Source organism: Bufo gargarizans, chromosome 11 (genome assembly GCF_014858855.1).
Source record: "Bufo gargarizans isolate SCDJY-AF-19 chromosome 11, ASM1485885v1, whole genome shotgun sequence".
NCBI lineage: Eukaryota > Metazoa > Chordata > Amphibia > Anura > Bufonidae > Bufo > Bufo gargarizans.
Window position 1 is genome coordinate 36,357,868 of NC_058090.1, and position 16,577 is coordinate 36,374,444.

A 16,577-nucleotide genomic window follows, 5' to 3' on the forward strand; every position below is an offset into this window, starting at 1 on the left:
TTTAGGCTGCTAACGGCATTCAGAGGCGCGGTTTACAGCAGACACAAGGGGCAGGAGATGACGCATTGGCTTCCGCTGGAGGGTGTTGAGGGCATGCTCTGAGACCTGTGCAGAGTTCATTGTGCAGGGAGGGGGAGGAGGTGAGCTGCGACCATTGCCTACTGTGAACGGTGGATCCTGTGTTATCTGTGTATACTGCTGTTATCTGTCATTGTAATCCTGCCTGTGATGATATGAGGAATGAGAAGTCATCTGTTCAGAGCAGGAAGCTTCTGCCAATTCTAAGGCTTAGTAATCAGAGTGAGAACTGCAAGATTGTAGCATATATTATTTTTTTTATATAGTGGTGTATTTAAAAAAAATTCTAAAACGAAATTTTTAAACAATGAGTCCTTTCCCGATGATACACTCCCTTTAAGGTTTGTAGAATAGGCCCTCAAAACTGCAGGAACATATGTCGGGCGAGGAGGAATGAGAAGTATTTTCCTGGAGGGCACGCGACGCGCTGAGATTATGGTGTTCAGCAAATAGTCTGATTGGATCAGGGTAATCAAGTGGAGAGCAAAGGGATTTCGTGATGGCTGAGTTGTCGCTCATTGTGCTTCACAAGGGCTTGCTTTATTTAGCTCTGGGTTGCTTGTAGAGGGCAGTGAGAGCCTGGCAGCGCCCGGGCGGAAGGGGCGAGGACACAGCGATTTGCAGACGAGTCACCCGTATCATGGATCTTCCTAGCACATAGGCACCAGCTGTGACGTCTCCTACCATCTGTGACCTTCTAAACCTAGTAGTTGGGGCGTTAGGAGGACCCGAATGTAAGTTCAGACTGCACCGTGGATTGCACTACAACTCCCATCATCCGCTGCTCCTGCATGATTCCGATGGGCATCCGAGCGCAGACATTGAGGCAGTGTCTGCCTATATTTAAAGGGTTCTTGATCGAAAAGGGATGTCCTACTTCTTTTAATATTTCGACAGTCCAGGATCGGCACCAGCAGGTTTCCAGAGGGTAGGGGGATGTTTTGGGCACACAAGGATGCCGGTTCTGATCCGGCCACGAGTTTACAGACTCCAACCCACAGCATCCTAGGAAGCGTGCGTCTCAGTCTTTCGACTTTGCTCCAGACCGCCTTATGGCATTGTGTTTTTTTTCTTTTTTCATTCGCTACTGAAAAGGTGAATGAGTTTTTGGTAAAATTTTTATTGAAAGTTTTTGTCGGTGGGGGTTTGAGCGCTGAGACCCCCATCGATCGCTAGAACGAAGAGAAAGGAGTGCACGCCTATCGCAATCTCTCTCCTCGCTGCAAGTGACGGATTCGAGACAGGCCCATAGACCTTCCATTGAGCACAATATGTGAGCACTTCTCTCTGCTCGTCCTAGCGATCGGTGAGGGTCTGAGCACTCCGATCAAAACCTCAAATGTTTTACTAAAACTCGGTCTAATTGATCCCCATTCTTTCTTTTTTTTTCTTCTTCTTGTTTACCCTTTAAAAAAACTGTAACTTTCAGGTTGACTTGAAGCACGCTCCTGAGTTGTCTGTTTTTGTAAATGTATGGGGGGTGGGCACGTGCAGTCTCCCAATACAGCTGATCAGCGGGGGTCCCGGGTGTCAGACCCACGCCGATCTGATATTAATGACCTATCCTGAGGATAGGTCATCAATATGAAAAAGTCCAGACAACCCCTTTAAACCTTTTTTTAACCCACAAATTTGATTGACTTTTTTTTCCCATTCTGTGGGTGGGCAGCAGCTCACGAGTCAAACACCTGCATCTCCCCGGATGTATTGCATTTAGCATAGGAAAATAGTCCCTCAGATAAGGCCCCGAGGTATCTATGTAATGACCCCGCATTTTCCTTCTCCGCTGTCCAGATTTAGATTATATATACTTCTATTAATTTAGAGGTAGGGACGGGCGAATGAGAGGCGTCTGGGTATAATGAAGAACATGGCAGCTCTGCGGGCGTCTGGTGATGGTCTGACGTCTTGTGTAGGAGTCCGAGCTGTCGGGTTCATGAAGTGCAGAGCAGCATGAACGTGTTATCCTTTATAAGCGGCTTAGGTCCGTCAGCACGCGGGTTATCACAGCTCTGCTTATTCTGTTAGTCGCATGGAATAGTAAAAAGCACTTTGTTCTGCCCTTCAGTGTGATGGCTTGTAAATAATTTTTTTTAATTTACAATTTTTAAAAATTAATTTCTGCCTTTTTAAAGGGCATCTGTCAGCAGATTTGTACCTATGACACTGGCTGACCTGTTACATGTGCACTTGGCAGCTGAAGGCATCTGTGTTGGTCCCATGTTCATATGTGCCCGCATTGCACCGGATACCCCCAACCATTACACGGTTGGCCACTTCTGCCAAAATCTGCGTTTACCTAGCTTTCGTCTAATGTGTATAGATACCTCAAACGGTTGTCCGCTCTGGGACATTTATGGGATATCTCTAAATGTCAGGTGTGGATCCCCTGTATCACGAATAGTCCCGCGTCCAAGCTGGCAATGTAATCTCGCCTTGCCCTGTGTTCTCACGTGTGCGCCATCGCTTTGGGAATTGGCGAACGTGCAGCACAGCCCTGGTGCCCCATATCGTGCCCCAGGGCTGTACTGTGCATGCACCAATAACTGAAGCGATCACGCGCGTCAACACAGGGCCAGCTTGACCCTGTTGCTGTTGGTGCACTCTCGCACCCAAAGCTCCGCCCTTTATCGTTTATAGCACCGTCCCTTAGCTGTGAGTGACGGGCCAGGCTGGCGATGTAATCTTGCCTGGCCCTTCGTTCTCGCGCGTGCGCCATTGTTTCAGGTATTGTAAGGGAGACTTGTAGTACCAGTGTGCACAGAGCCTTAAAGGGGTAGTTCTGCCTTATGCCATAATATGGATATGCCATAAATGTATAATAGACTCCCGTTGCACCCGGAGAGGCAGCCACAGGCCGCGGTATCCAGGCAGGGAATGAATGGTGAGGTGACCGTACGGGTCAGTGGCTCTTCCCCCATTCATTTCTATTGGAGTTGTGTCAACAGCTCACCAAGGTGGGACGGAGGTCGGGGACCCCCGTTCTGGCTGGAGTGATTTTTCAGGATGAATTATGTATCGGTATCTCTTGTTTGTCTCCCATTTTTTAATATTCTTAATTATTTTTTTTTTTGTGTCTTGTAGAAAGAAGACCTGCACAACGTTAAAGAAAGCACAATGGAGTTTTACGAGCATTTTCTTATCCTGGTCCCACTGGTGGTCATCCTGGTCAGCGTCCTCTTCTTCTGCCTCTTCATGAAAGAGACTTCTTACGACGAGGTTCTTGCAAAACAGAAGAAGGACCTGAAACTTCCCCCCGCCAAGATAGACAAAAAGAAAACGGACAAAAAAAAGAACAAGAAAAAAGAAACCCAAAACGGGAACCTTCACGAGTCCGACTCCGAAGCGGCTATACGGGACTTTGACCTGGGAGACGCTTTGTCCAGCGAAGAAGAACACGTTGTCCCCACTTCTGTCATCCCGGCGGAGAACTCTACCAATGTAAGAGAGCGGAAGAAGAAGGACAAGAAGCAGGCTAAGCCGGCGGTGGATGAGCATGTCAACAAAGAAGTCAATGGGACGAAGACTCCCGTGAAGAAACCGGAACCGGTGCCTGTAACCAAGCAGCCGACGCCGCCACCACCACCACCGCCTACTGATACTACTGCACCCAAGAAAAAGCAGGGGCAGAAAAAGCAGAAGAACGGACAAGGTATTTATTCTTTTCTCTTGACGTGTTTTAAGTCTGATCCTCAGGTATCCCCAACATAGCCTGAGTCAAGGAAGGCGTGTGAGGCCGGGCAGACGGTGTAATGGGGCTGCATGAAAGTATTCGTATCGCAGTCGCCTATCCTAGCCTGACCACTGGTCTAATGATCAAAACTAACAGTATTGTGGAGATCTGTTGTGCTATAAGTTTGGATCATTAGACCCAAGATCAGTCCAGGATTTGCGACCGTAATACGGGCGACAAAATGCACCTGCATTACGCCATCTGAATGAGGCCTAATATGAAGAGAATCCTGAAAAACGCACTTGATCTACAAAGCATTGTCCCTACAATATTGATACGGGTAGCATATTATACGCATCCATCTCCCCTTTGTGTTTTTGTGCGGTGATTCGCTGAATCAAAATAACACTGCTTCATATTATTTCAGTCTCCATTGAGGTTAATGGGAAGCGACGGGCACCTTCTCTTTAGGGCCAGTGCTATGTCATGTATCTGTGCTTCTCAAGCTGCGAGGCAGGCAGCACTGGTCGCTCCCAGTTGTTGGTGAGGCAGATGTAACAGAATTGAGTGTATGCTGCACATGAACTTTTTACGGTTGCAGCAATCTCTAGTTTCGCAATATAACGGACTGTGTTTGTGCTTGGGTTAAAGGGGTTGTCTGATTAAGACAACTTATACCCTAGCCGCAGGGTAGGGGATAAGTGTCTGATCAGTGAGGGTCTCCTCCGATCACGAGAATGGGGTCCTGCACTCTCCATTTGAATGGAACGGCAAACATGCAGTGGGACCGCCAGAGATGGCGTAGCACACAGCTATCTTCGGCAGCCCTGTAGAATGGAATGGAGCGGCAGTCACGCGTTCAAAAATGATCGTCGAGGACCCCTGTGGTCGGACCCCCGCAGGTCAGACACTTATCCTTTCTCTACCGGATAGGGGATAAGTTGTTTCTAAGGGGTTAACCCACGATTACTGTAAAAAATCTAAAATCGGAGGTCATATAGCACATGACAATCTCTTTCTATAAAAGCTAGAACCAGCCCCGTACCTCCAGAGATCTCACCATTCATTTGCTCTGCTAGATTTATTTTAGGCTGGCAGCTCAGGGAGTGCGTCCTTTCTCCTGCAGCTCTCTCCCTGTAATTGTCACTGCTTCTAATAGTAGATTCAGCCCGGGAACATATGAAGATTTATTCTGAGCATGTGCGACCACCTCAGAGAAGTGGACAGAGAGGAAAGGAAAAGGGCATACAGCAGGTGGCGCTATAGATACAGATTTTATTGAATAACTCAGTAGCTATACAACATTTTTAATTACATGCAATTCCAAAAGTGTTCAGATCGAGGTGCTTTTTTCAGTGGAGTCAGGGGAATAAGCGGTTCCCAGGTGGAGATGCTGCTACCAAAAGGATTGGGCATGTTGAAATCCTGCAGAACCTAATACACATTAGTTGAACTAATGGCGTGGGGTTCTTCCATCTGTGTTTTTTCCCCTTCTTCATCTAATGCAGGAATGGCCAACCTGCGGCCCTCCAGCGGTTGCAAAACTAGTTTTGGCGTACCTGGACAGCCTACAGCTATCAGGGCATGCTGGGAGTTGTAGTTTTGCAACAGCTGGAGGACCGCAGGGTGGGCATCCCTGATCTAATGTATTAGGTCACTGTTTAGGGGGGGGCTTTATCAGTGGACCTATTTGGGTCTCTAGACCATTGGTTCCATGTCCAACCCTGCCCCAACAATAAAGCCGTCGTCACTCATGTTGACAGGCAGACATGTCATGTCATTAACAAGAATCCCGTCCTTGGCGCTAAGCTGATGAAAGAAAACGGTGCGTCATGCCGCATTATGCGGGATAAGAAGTGGCAAGATGGGTAATTATGGCAGGGAGAGGCTACTGGCACACGGTTAGCCTGCATGAACCCTCACATGGCACATCTGGTTTTAAAGGGACTGGCTGCAGCCTTTCATGTTGCTTTTAAAGCAACCGAAGCATGAAAAATTATTTAGTGGTTATTGTTCACCTTCTAGGGCACACAAAACGATATATCTTTTTGAAAGCTGTGTCTTCTCATCTCGGTAGGCATGACGTGCATCTAGGTTTTGGAGGATGTTCATTTCTTTTTTTGTTTAAATCCTTTGCTCAGATGACGTCCCCATCTCTCCAGAGCCAAAAGCTGAACAAGTGGTGCCTTCTAAGAAGCCGGAATCTGTCATCCCCTTGGCTGAGGTGAAGCCTCAGGAATCTCAATCTGGATCTGGGAAGAAGACTGCACCAAAAAAGAGGCAGAAAGTAGAAAGTGGTATGTAGTGTGTGGAGGGGGCAAAAAATATAGCAGGGGTCTATAACCTGCCAACCGGGGACCACATGTGGCCTGCGATGCCGCTCACATGTATTTTCCATGTCGGAGAGGTTTAATGCATAGTACAGGAATGGAAAAGTACTAATTGTGCCCTGTAGGGTCATCTCTGGGACGCCCATATAGTGGCAGAGAGGGGGTCTCCTGACCTCTGTGCGACTCTCCAGAAAGGAGCAGATAAGGCCTCATGCACAAGACTGTAGTTTTGTTCCCCCCCCCCCCCTTTTTTTTTTTTTTTTTGATTTGATTTTGACCTGCTCATTTCAATAGGGTCGCAAAACAAAACGCCATGAGCTGTCCACATCCATACGTCCATTCTGTGGCCCCGCAAACCTGCGGCAGGGGAAATGCAGGATGCACACTGCCGGTATCCGCGTTTTGCGAACTGCAATAAACGGATACAGCTGTGTGCATGAAGCCTAAGGCGCTGCAGTGGCTGTGCATCCGTGCAATCTTAATTTTTAATTATGGGAGTAGTGAAACCCTCGGCTGTATCAGCCACTCACATAAGCTACAATGGAGAGAGCCACATGCATGCGTAGTCTGTTACATTTGGACGGGCGAATGTGGGACCTCCTTTCTCCCAATAAGGCTTCTTGCACACGACCGTATGTATTTTGCGGAACGCAAAACAAACAAATGACATCCGTGTTCATTCCATATTTTACGGAATAGAACCGCTGTGCCCTAATAGAACAGTAATGCGGACAATATTAGGACATGTTTGTTTTTTGTTTTTTTGCGGAACAGAAATACAGAAACTGAATGCACACGAAATGTCTAGAATGGTAATACCCCTTTAAGGCCGTATTTTTGGTCCTCATTTTTTGGCGGATCGGATGCCGACCCGTTCATTACAAAGGGGCCACAAATATGTGGACAGCTCACCGTACTCCGTGTCTGCATCCGTATTTCAGTTCTGCGGCCCAGCAAAAAAGATAGAACATGCCCTATTCTTGTCCGTTTTGCGTACAAGGATAGGACCTTTCTACAAGGAGGTGGAAAAAATGGCAGCAAGCACAAGGCTGGTATGCATATTTTGGGAACCGCAAAATGGATACGGTAGTGTGTTTTATTGGGGCCCTTTTGGATTGAGTAAATGTGACAGTGTGACCCTCAGAGCAGAAAAGGGTTTGCACCCCTGTTCTATGGGGCTCAACATAGTCTGCTTACCGTTAATCAACTTTTAAAGGGCATGGGTATTGTGTCCCCCCTTTGAGCATGCACCTCTGTGCTCCACTCAAAATCCATGGGTTCATGAATAGCGGTCCATCCCTTTTAACGCTGTCTGGTAAACTGTAACTCTGGGTGGTCTGCACTTGTGTGGAGTGGTCTGGTAACGATGAATCGGTTTCTGTCTTCTAGTTCCGCCTTTGGTAGATGAGCCGCTGATTCAGAAAGCCGTATACATCCCCCTGATGGACAACTCGGAGCCGCCAGTGATGGAGAAGAAGGATGTAGCCAGCTTGCAGAAAGCGTCAGTTCCCGAGGTAGTTCAGAAGAGTGGGGGCAAGAAAGGGAAGAATGTTGCAGAGAAAGTTGAGCGCAAAGGTAACAACTACATGCGGTTTTATTGCGTATTAACAACAGTGTTTTCTAGAATATCAAACTACAGTAATATGGGCACTAGCTGTAGCACCAGACACAACCAGTGGTGCCGCTTCTGTCTCTGACCACCTATGGTTCTTTCATCCATCACAAACAGGGACAATCCAAGATTGTGGCAGAGAAGTCAAATTGTCTTCTGTTGCCTTTGGAGTCTGTCAGCAGAACACAGGTTGATATTAAAGGGGTTGTCTGGTTTCCTCCTGAAATCCTCGGGATCTGTCAGCAGTAAAGAATAGATTGTTACTTACCTAGCCGATCCTTCACCGCCTCTCTGGTCCTTCTGGCTGCAGTGGTGACGTCATGTCGACAACACTTAACTGCTGCATCCAGTCTCTGACCTCAGCGGTGCACCACCGAGACCACAGATTGGCTTCAGCAGTCACAAGACGTCACTGCTGCAGCCAGGAGAAGCTGAGCAGCGATACTGGATATGCCAGGTAAGTACTTGCCACTATTGGTTTTCTACTTAAACAACCCTCTTAACCAGTGTGCAAGTCCATATGGCTTACAGGGGTGGGGTGTATTGGCAACCAGAGATGAAGCAGATGGGTGACCATAGACATTCTGCAGTACTTGCTTCCAAGAGTGACCATGAAAGTTGTGCATAGTGTGAATGCAGTTCTTAAAATCGAAATGGCTTTTCATTTGGCCTGATTTAAGCTCTGTTCACATCCTCTTTGGACTGTACAGAAGAGGTATATGTTGGGAGTATTCCCCAATGTATACCTCTATGGTATGCCACTGTATAGGCAATGGGGTTACGACATCAACCCTTGGCCACAATGCGAAGAAAACATATACTGCACGACACATGGTACTGATGGCTATGTTTGATGTAGCGCTGGGAGCATACGCCAAACATTGGGTAGGGACTGGTAAAATCCTGGCATGGATAGTTGCAGAGCAAGTTGCATTAAAAGGGTTGTCTCCTGTCCAAGTTCAATGGTAAGGTGGAGTGGCGATCAGCTGATTGCTGCGGCCTTCGCTTCTCTCACCCCTGAACGATCAGCTGCTACGGCCGGCAGGAGACATGTCTGGTCAGGTATGTGATGGCTAACCTCCGGCACTCCAGCTGTGGTAAAACTCCCAAGATGCACACTTTCTTGGCTGTTCTCAGAACTCCACAGAAATGAATAGAGCATGCTGGGAGTTGTAGTTTCACCACAGCTGGAGTGCCGGAGGTTAGCCATAACTGTCTATGCATTGGCTACTGCAGGGGAAATTTAGCTTTACAAGCTGGCCATTCTCATAAGTGGTTGTCCATGTAATGCATGAGCCACTCTTAAAGAGCGATTCCCTTTTCAGGCCCATAGAGGGCAGTATGGAGCAGGGAATCCACCCAACCCGCTATATAAACAGTGATTGTTCACCCGCTAGAGACCTTTTCTTTAGCTCCCCCAGAGGGTCCAGACCATTCCTACCTGATCCCCTCTTTTGGGTTCTGGCTCCTTGTTGTGCCGCGGCTCTAAGGTCTTTCCGCTCCAACATGCGGTTTGGCATGGGTGACTGGCCGCAGCAGTGACGTGTCACCCACTTAAGCGCTGCAGGCAATCATTGGCTGCAGCAACCACATGAAACTAGATGTTGATGCTGAAAGACCCAGGAGCTGGGGGAGTGAAGGGGCCCGAACCCAGCAGTGGGCTTGAGTTAAGTATGATTACCATTGCCGGTCCGGCCATGCTGAGTGGTCTTCAGAAAAGGTCCCCAGGGATGAACAACCCCTTTTAAGTATGATTTTTACATGTGTGTTTTTTATTATTTTTTCTTTTCTTAAAGAAAATGCAGAGGTGAAGTTTAAAGATTTAGTGTCGACCATGAAGAACCTGATTTTCTCAGATGATGAGGCCATGTCCGTGGTGGACATGCTGAAAGTTAAGTCCAGTTCTGTGCAGGCCATGGTCAACAAGGTAAGAAAATACACACTGATATTATTACTTAAAGGGGCAGTTGAGAATATTATAACTGGTGCGCTAGATAAGCTCACACAACTCAAAGTTAAACTTTGATCCCTGAGCTTCAGAGGCTGGAGACCGAGCCAGTCTGAGGGAATTTTTAGGCTTTTTTTTTTTCGTATTGAGGAGATGGGAAAACCCTTCCTGGGAAAAAAATAAAAATAAATGCCATTACTTCAACATGCTGAAACACAGACGTGGAATAACGTCACCAAATCCTAGCAATATGCCATGGCTTCATGAGATAGAAAACCCAGGGCATCTGTCAGCAGTTTTGTACCTATAACACTGGCTGACCTGTTACATGTGCGCTCGGCAGCTGAAGGCATCTGTGTTGGTCCCATATGTGGCCGCACTGCTGAGAAAAATTGAGTTTTAATATATGCAAATGAGCTGCTCCTGTCAATCATAGTGCAGAGGGCGAGGCAGTTGCATAGAGAGCCGAGCCACTAGGTGTAACGGCAACGCCCCCGTTGCTCCTAGAGGCTTATTTACATATATTAAAACATCCTTTCTCGCTCGTATCATTGGTGGACACAGTACCGTGGGCATAGCTGCTGCTGCCGCTAGGAGGCGACACTAGGCTAAGAAGTTTTAACTCCTCCTCTGCCCGCTATACCCCCTCCAGCCTGGAGAGAGCATATCCGTTTTTAGCTTAGTGTCGTAGGAGGCAGACCTCGCTGCTTCTCAGGGTCAATTCTGCTATGTTTTTTTTTCTTTTTGTTTCTCAAGATGAGCGTTGCTTCGCCCCGTGCCTTCCTTTCTTCCGCTTCACAGTCGTGTAAGGCGGCAACCTGGTCTTCCTTGCACATGTTTACCAAGTTCTACCAGGTGCATACCTTTTGCGTCGGCGGACGCCACTCTGGGTCGCAAGGTCTTGCAGGCTCCAGTACGTTAGGCTCCTTCCTCCCCGTGGACTGCTTTGTAACGTCCCACAATCCTGTGTCCCCCCCCCCCCCCCCAATAATACGAGCGAGAAAACATGATTTTTGTGGACTCGCCTGGAAAATCTCTTTCTCGCTGAGTTCATCGGGGGACACAGCACCCACCCATTGTTTATTCTCTAATTTTGCCGCGGTGACGGCGGTTGATTGACTGGTAGGGTCCTCTGTTCTGGGTTCAGACCCACTAGTTATTGTTATGTTATTCCATTTCTTATTTCTTTTCCTCATACTGCTTGTGCACAAACGGCTATGTTCTCTCCAGGCTGGGGGGATATAGCCGGCCGGAGGAGCTAACACTTTTTAGCCTAGTGTCGCCTCCTAGCGGCAGCAGTTATACCCACGGTCCTGTGTTCCCTAATGACAGAAGGTGATTTTACAGGTGAGTCCACAAAAATCTAGTTTTTGCTCAGCAATGCGGGCACATATGAACATGGGACCAACACAGATGCCTTCAGCTGCCAAGTGCACATGTAACAGGTCAGCCAGTGTCATAGGTACAAAACTGCTGACAGATGCCCTTTAATGAACTGTACTCCATGGCAGCTAAGCTCATTGGTAAGTTTCAGAACCAGCTGATGAACCCACTTTCACAGCACGGTACTTAGTTTTCTTTCTAAGGACTCATGCCCACGAGCATGTGTGCCCTGTGCACGTATAGCGGACCGCAAAGAGCGGGTCTTAAATGGGTCCGCACTCCTCAAGTTATGGAGCGCTGCCGAGCGGAAGGCCATAGAGCTACGAAGTGCTTCTGTGGGATTTCAACCCGTGCCTCTGCACCACAAAAAAAAATTAGAACATGTCCTATTTTTTATATTTTTTTTTTGCGGTGCGGAACGTCTCTTGCGGATTGTGGACCCATTCAAGTCAGTGGGTCCGCATCAGCAAACGGATGGTGCCTGTGCATTGCTGGCCGCTATTTGCGGTCTGCAGCATTGGACACGCTCGTTTGCATGAGCTCTAAGTAGGTAGTTCCTGACTCGAGCGGTAGAATAAATGTCTGGGGTCTACTTTCAACCCTCTGTCACTCCGTGGTGTTTCCGGCTTGAGTAACACTTCGTGTGGGTGGGTTTCCCTTGATTTGGGTGATCTCCAGCTTTGTATCACGGCCTGTGCCAATGTCTGTAGGAAGTGTCTGAGAGCTCATTCTGTGCCCATTGTTTTATTTTTGGCAAATGCAAGGGGAAGGACTGAAAATCCAAATGTTTCTCGCATGGCCGGATCATTACAGACTGTACTTGGTGACTCTCTTTGTAAATTTCTGTTCATTTTGTTAAATGTTTTATTTGCCATTTTTCTTCTCAGGCAAATAAGGGAGATTCTGCCGCATTACTTCAGTTACAGGAAAAGGAAAAGTTGCTTTCTGTTGTTAGAGATGAAGCCGCATTGATGAAGGACCAGTGCCGGCAACTCTCACAGGTAAAATGTGGTATCTATTGACTGTATAGTTCACATAATTTACATTTATTACATATTTTAATGCTAACATAGTCCGGAGAAAATGCCCGGGTGTTGGCCATTAACATTTAAAGTAGTTTTCTAGTTTCATAATGATTTCTTTATTTTTTTACTGCACAGACTACCAAAGACACTACATATTTTTACCCTACATACCTGTTTTTCATGTCAGCGCTTTCCTTCCCCAGTTCTTGGCATCACTGCATCCTGGCAGGATGTTTACATGCATAACTTCCTGTTTTCATCAGCTTTCTGCTGGGTTTTCTAACCAGTCCCAGCATGCTTTGCTCTGTAATGTTTCGGCAGGCGTTCTCCGCCTATCGTGGGGGAGGTGTAGGGTAGTGACTGCTGAACAGGGTATGGTGTGCCAGGCGGGTGAAGCCCTGAGAAACATTACAGGGCAAAGCATGCTGGGATTGGTTAGAAAACTCAGCAGGATGCTGATGAAAACAGGAAGTTCTGCATGTAAACATCCTGCCAGGATGCAGTGATGCCGAGAACAGTGGAAAAAAAATTCCCCCATAATCGCCCAGCCCGAGATTATAGATAATTTGAATTGACTGGAATACCGCTTTAATGTAATGGTTTTTATACCCAGGGCTTGGTAAAGGTTTATTTCGCTCTCATCCACTTGCAGGGTGTGTGATATTGTGTAGCGTGTTTCTTCCACTGTGCATTGACTGGTTTGTAGTTGGCCAGGACTCCATACATCTATTCTGTTCCAAGTGCTTGCAGGAGCCGGTATTACACTGTGTGGCCTATGACCAGTACTGGTTCTCAGTGGTAGTTCTGGAAACAATGTTATTTTGTGCTCCTAGTAGCATCAGAATAACTGTAAGTAATGGCCTTGCTCCTGCAGCAGGCACAGAAGCTCATGATGTCTTTTCAATGTGTTTCTATAAAGGAACTGGTAGCAGAAAAGCAAAAATCCAACTTGGTGGAAGCCAAAGCAAGAGAACGTATCGGCCTGCTGGAGAAAGACCATGCTACTCTCCAATCCAAGATCCATACCAGTTATCAGGAAGCTCAAAATATGCAGCTCAAGGTAAGAAATTATGATGTATGAGGAAGAAGTGCAGTGCTCCAAACAATCAGCATACGCAGGGGAACGCACTCGGTTTGGGATGTGCATGCAGATCTTTACACTGGATTTTGCAAATAATTTTTTGCTCTGTGCATTGCTGAAGTTTTGCACCAAACTTTTATTGCTACCCCTGGATGTAATGGAGGTGGGTACAGAATTTAATTAGAGGTGAGTGGTTCCAGTATTGTTTTACCCGAGCTGGGGCAGTGGGAAAAGTAGCTAACTGTTCTGCCCCAGCTGGGCTCGGGTAGAAAGTGGAGGGGGGAGGGCTGCTTTAGGCTACTTTAACACTAGCGTTTTGGCTTTCCGTTTGTGAGATCCGTTCAGGGCTCTCACAAGCGGTCCAAAACGGATCAAGTTTGCCCTAATGCATTCTGAATGGAAAAGGATCCGCTCAGAATGCATCAGTTTGCATCCGATCAGTCTCCATTCCACTCTGGAGGTGGACGCCAAAACGCAGCCTGCAGCGTTTTGCTGTCCGCCTGACGAAGCGCAGCCAAACGTCCGTTTTCTCTGACAATCTGGCACAATAGAAAACTCATCTACAAAAAACGCTAGTGTGAAAGTAGCCTTAGATGCTGCTATCTCCTGAATGGTAGCAGCTAGAAACATGCAGCTGGTCATGTTTGAAAGCTGACAGGTTCCATAATGTAATACAAGACCAAAATGACAGCTAAATGCGGAACGCACACAGCTGGTATCTGTGTTTTGCGGATCTGCAATTTGCAGCCCGCAAAACACTTACGGTGGTCTGAATGAGCTCTAAAAGTGAGGATACTGATAATGGCTGGATGCTGGCGCTTCCCAGATTGCTTGACCCTTTTGATTGCAAGATATTTTTGTGTTTGGAACATCGCTGGCCATTTTTTGTAGTAGTGGTACCAGGCTACACTGGTCGGGATTGGAACGGCGTATTTATACAGTGGCAGCATTATTATAAAAAGTTCTCAAATTCTGACTAAACTGAATTTCCACTACATTGTCTGAATGTGGGATGGCCGTTATATGAGCTTTTCCCTGTTATTTCCAATGCTGCCCATCACGCTGATTTCCTTCTTGCCTGGTCATGTAGTACTTCTTGCTGACCGCTCGATCCTCGCTGCCTCTTTAATTAACCCCTCACGCAGATGGTCCATTTATAGCTTGGGACTCAACCGTGGCTCAGCTTCCTTTAATACCAGCAGAACGTAAGCTGAGAGCAGATGGTGCCCCCATCCTTCAGCGTACCTGGGTGTGTAGCTATGCACTTATAAATAACCGCGTCCTCCCTTGGATACGTTGATTACTCGCTGTTATTTCATAGAGAGACGGAGACAGGAAACGAGGCAGAGCTGTGGGCGTCCCGGGGGGACTTTGTTATTATGGTTTTTAAGTGGAGTCTTTCCTCTGAATAGGGAGAATATGCTGGGAAATTCTGGAAACGCAGTGGTCTTCTATTGTTTTATATTATTACTAGTGGCAGAGGTAGAAGAAATAGTAGTGGCAGTAATAGTGGTATGAATAGCAGGGGTAGTAGTATTAGCAGTGGCAGTAATAGTGGTATGAATAGCAGGGGTAGTAGTATTAGCAGTGGCAGTGGTATGAATAGCAGGGGTAGTAGTATTAGCAGTGGCAGTGGTATGAATAGCAGGGGTAGTAGTATTAGCAGTGGCAGTGGTATGAATAGCAGGGGTAGTAGTATTAGCAGTGGCAGTGGTATGAATAGCAGGGGTAGTAGTATTAGCAGTGGCAGTAATAGTGGTATGAATAGCAGGGGTAGTAGTATTAGCAGTGGCAGTAATAGTGGTATGAATAGCAGGGGTAGTAGTATTAGCAGTGGCAGTAATAGTGGTATGAATAACAGGGGTAGTAGTATTGGCATTAGTAGTGGTATGAATGGCAGGGGTATTAGTATTAGCAGTGACAGTAATAGTGGTATGAGTAGCAGGAGTAGTAGCATTAGTAGGGGTATGAGTGGCAGTAGTAGTTGTATGAATAGCAGTATTAGTAGTGGTATAAATAGCAGGGGTAGTAGTAGTGGCAGTAGTAGTGGTATGAATGGCAGGGGTATTAGTATTAGCAGTGGCAGTAATAGTGGTAGGAGTAGTAGCAGTGACAGTAGTAGGGGTATGAGTAGCAGTGGCAGTAGTAGTGGTATGAATAGCAGAAATAGCAGTATTAGCAGTGGCAGTAGTAGTGGTATGAATAGCAGGGGTAGTAGTATTGGCAGTAGTAGTGGTATGAATGGCAGGGGTATTAGTATTAGCAGGAGTAGTAGCATTAGCAGTGGCAGTAGTAGGGGTATGAGTAGCAGTGACAATAGTAGGGGTATGAGTAGCAGTAGTAGTGGTATGAATAGCAGTATTAGCAGTGGTATAAATAGCAGTGGCAGTGGTATGAATAGCAGGGGTAGTAGTAGTGGTATGAATAGCAGGGGTAGTAGTATTAGCAGTGGCAGTAATAGTGGTATGAATAGCAGGGGTAGTAGTATTAGCAGTGGCAGTAGTAGTGGTATGAATAGCAGGGGTAGTAGTATTAGCAGTGGCAGTAGTAGGGGTATGAGTAGCAGTGGTATGAATAGCAGTATTAACAGTGGCAGTGGTATGGATAGCAGGGATAGGTAGTATTAGCAGTGTCAGTAATAGTGGTATGAGTAGCAGGGGGTAGTATTAGCACTGGCAGTGATAGTGGTATGAGTAGCAGGAGTAGTAGTATTAGCAGTGGGACTAATAGGATTAGCAGTAGTAGTATTAGTAACAGCAGAAATAGTAGTAATAGTTGCTGTAGTAATAGTAGCCATAGTATTGTCATTAGTCATAGTAGGTAGTAGTTTAGTAGCAGCCAGTAGTAGTAGTATTAGTATTGGAGGGGCAGTAATAGTATCAGTAGTATTAGGAGGGGCAATAGTATTATTGGCTAACAGTAGTAGTATAAGTGGTTGCTGCAATAGTAGTATTAGTAGTTTTAGTAATGCCAGTTGTGGTATTAGTAATTTTAGTAGGGGCAGTTGTATTATTGGTGGTGGTGGTAGTAGTAGTAGTAGCAGCGGCAGTAGTAATTTTAGTAGCTGTAGTAGTATCCGTAGTTTTAGTAGTGCCTGTTGTAGTATCAGTAATTTTAGTAGGGGCAGTAGTATTAGCTGCAGTAGTAGTGGTGTGGGTGGCAGCCGCAGTAGTAGTTTTAGTAATGGCAGTAGTTGAAGTATGTAATGAAAATCCTCTGATGTAATAAATAAAATCCATGCGCTTGTGCATGCCTACACTCACCAGTGCTGTATGGAACTGGGAAAGTCTGTTTTACTGGGATTACCTTGTGCTATTGGAAGCTTATAGTTAAGATGTCCGTACACAGGTTGGCTAAACCGGCCTAATGTGTATGAGGACTTTCATGGTCCCCCAATAACTGACGACAGGTAGACGAGGGTCGAAGTTGTATTTCTATTTCCTTGGA

General features: G+C 46.6%; 1 protein-coding gene across 1 annotated transcript in view; it reads left to right on the top strand.

Annotated features, from left to right (window-relative positions):
* The window catches only part of KTN1 (kinectin 1), a 102,926-nt gene that overhangs the window by 16,975 nt on the left and 69,374 nt on the right, over nt 1–16,577 (top strand). The window contains exons 2-7 of the mRNA XM_044272713.1: nt 3,163–3,730; nt 5,893–6,048; nt 7,471–7,656; nt 9,490–9,620; nt 11,912–12,025; nt 12,969–13,109. Coding sequence (XP_044128648.1) covers nt 3,196–3,730; nt 5,893–6,048; nt 7,471–7,656; nt 9,490–9,620; nt 11,912–12,025; nt 12,969–13,109 — 1,263 coding nt within the window. The 5' untranslated portion in view covers nt 3,163–3,195. The remainder of the gene's footprint in view (nt 1–3,162; nt 3,731–5,892; nt 6,049–7,470; nt 7,657–9,489; nt 9,621–11,911; nt 12,026–12,968; nt 13,110–16,577) is intronic.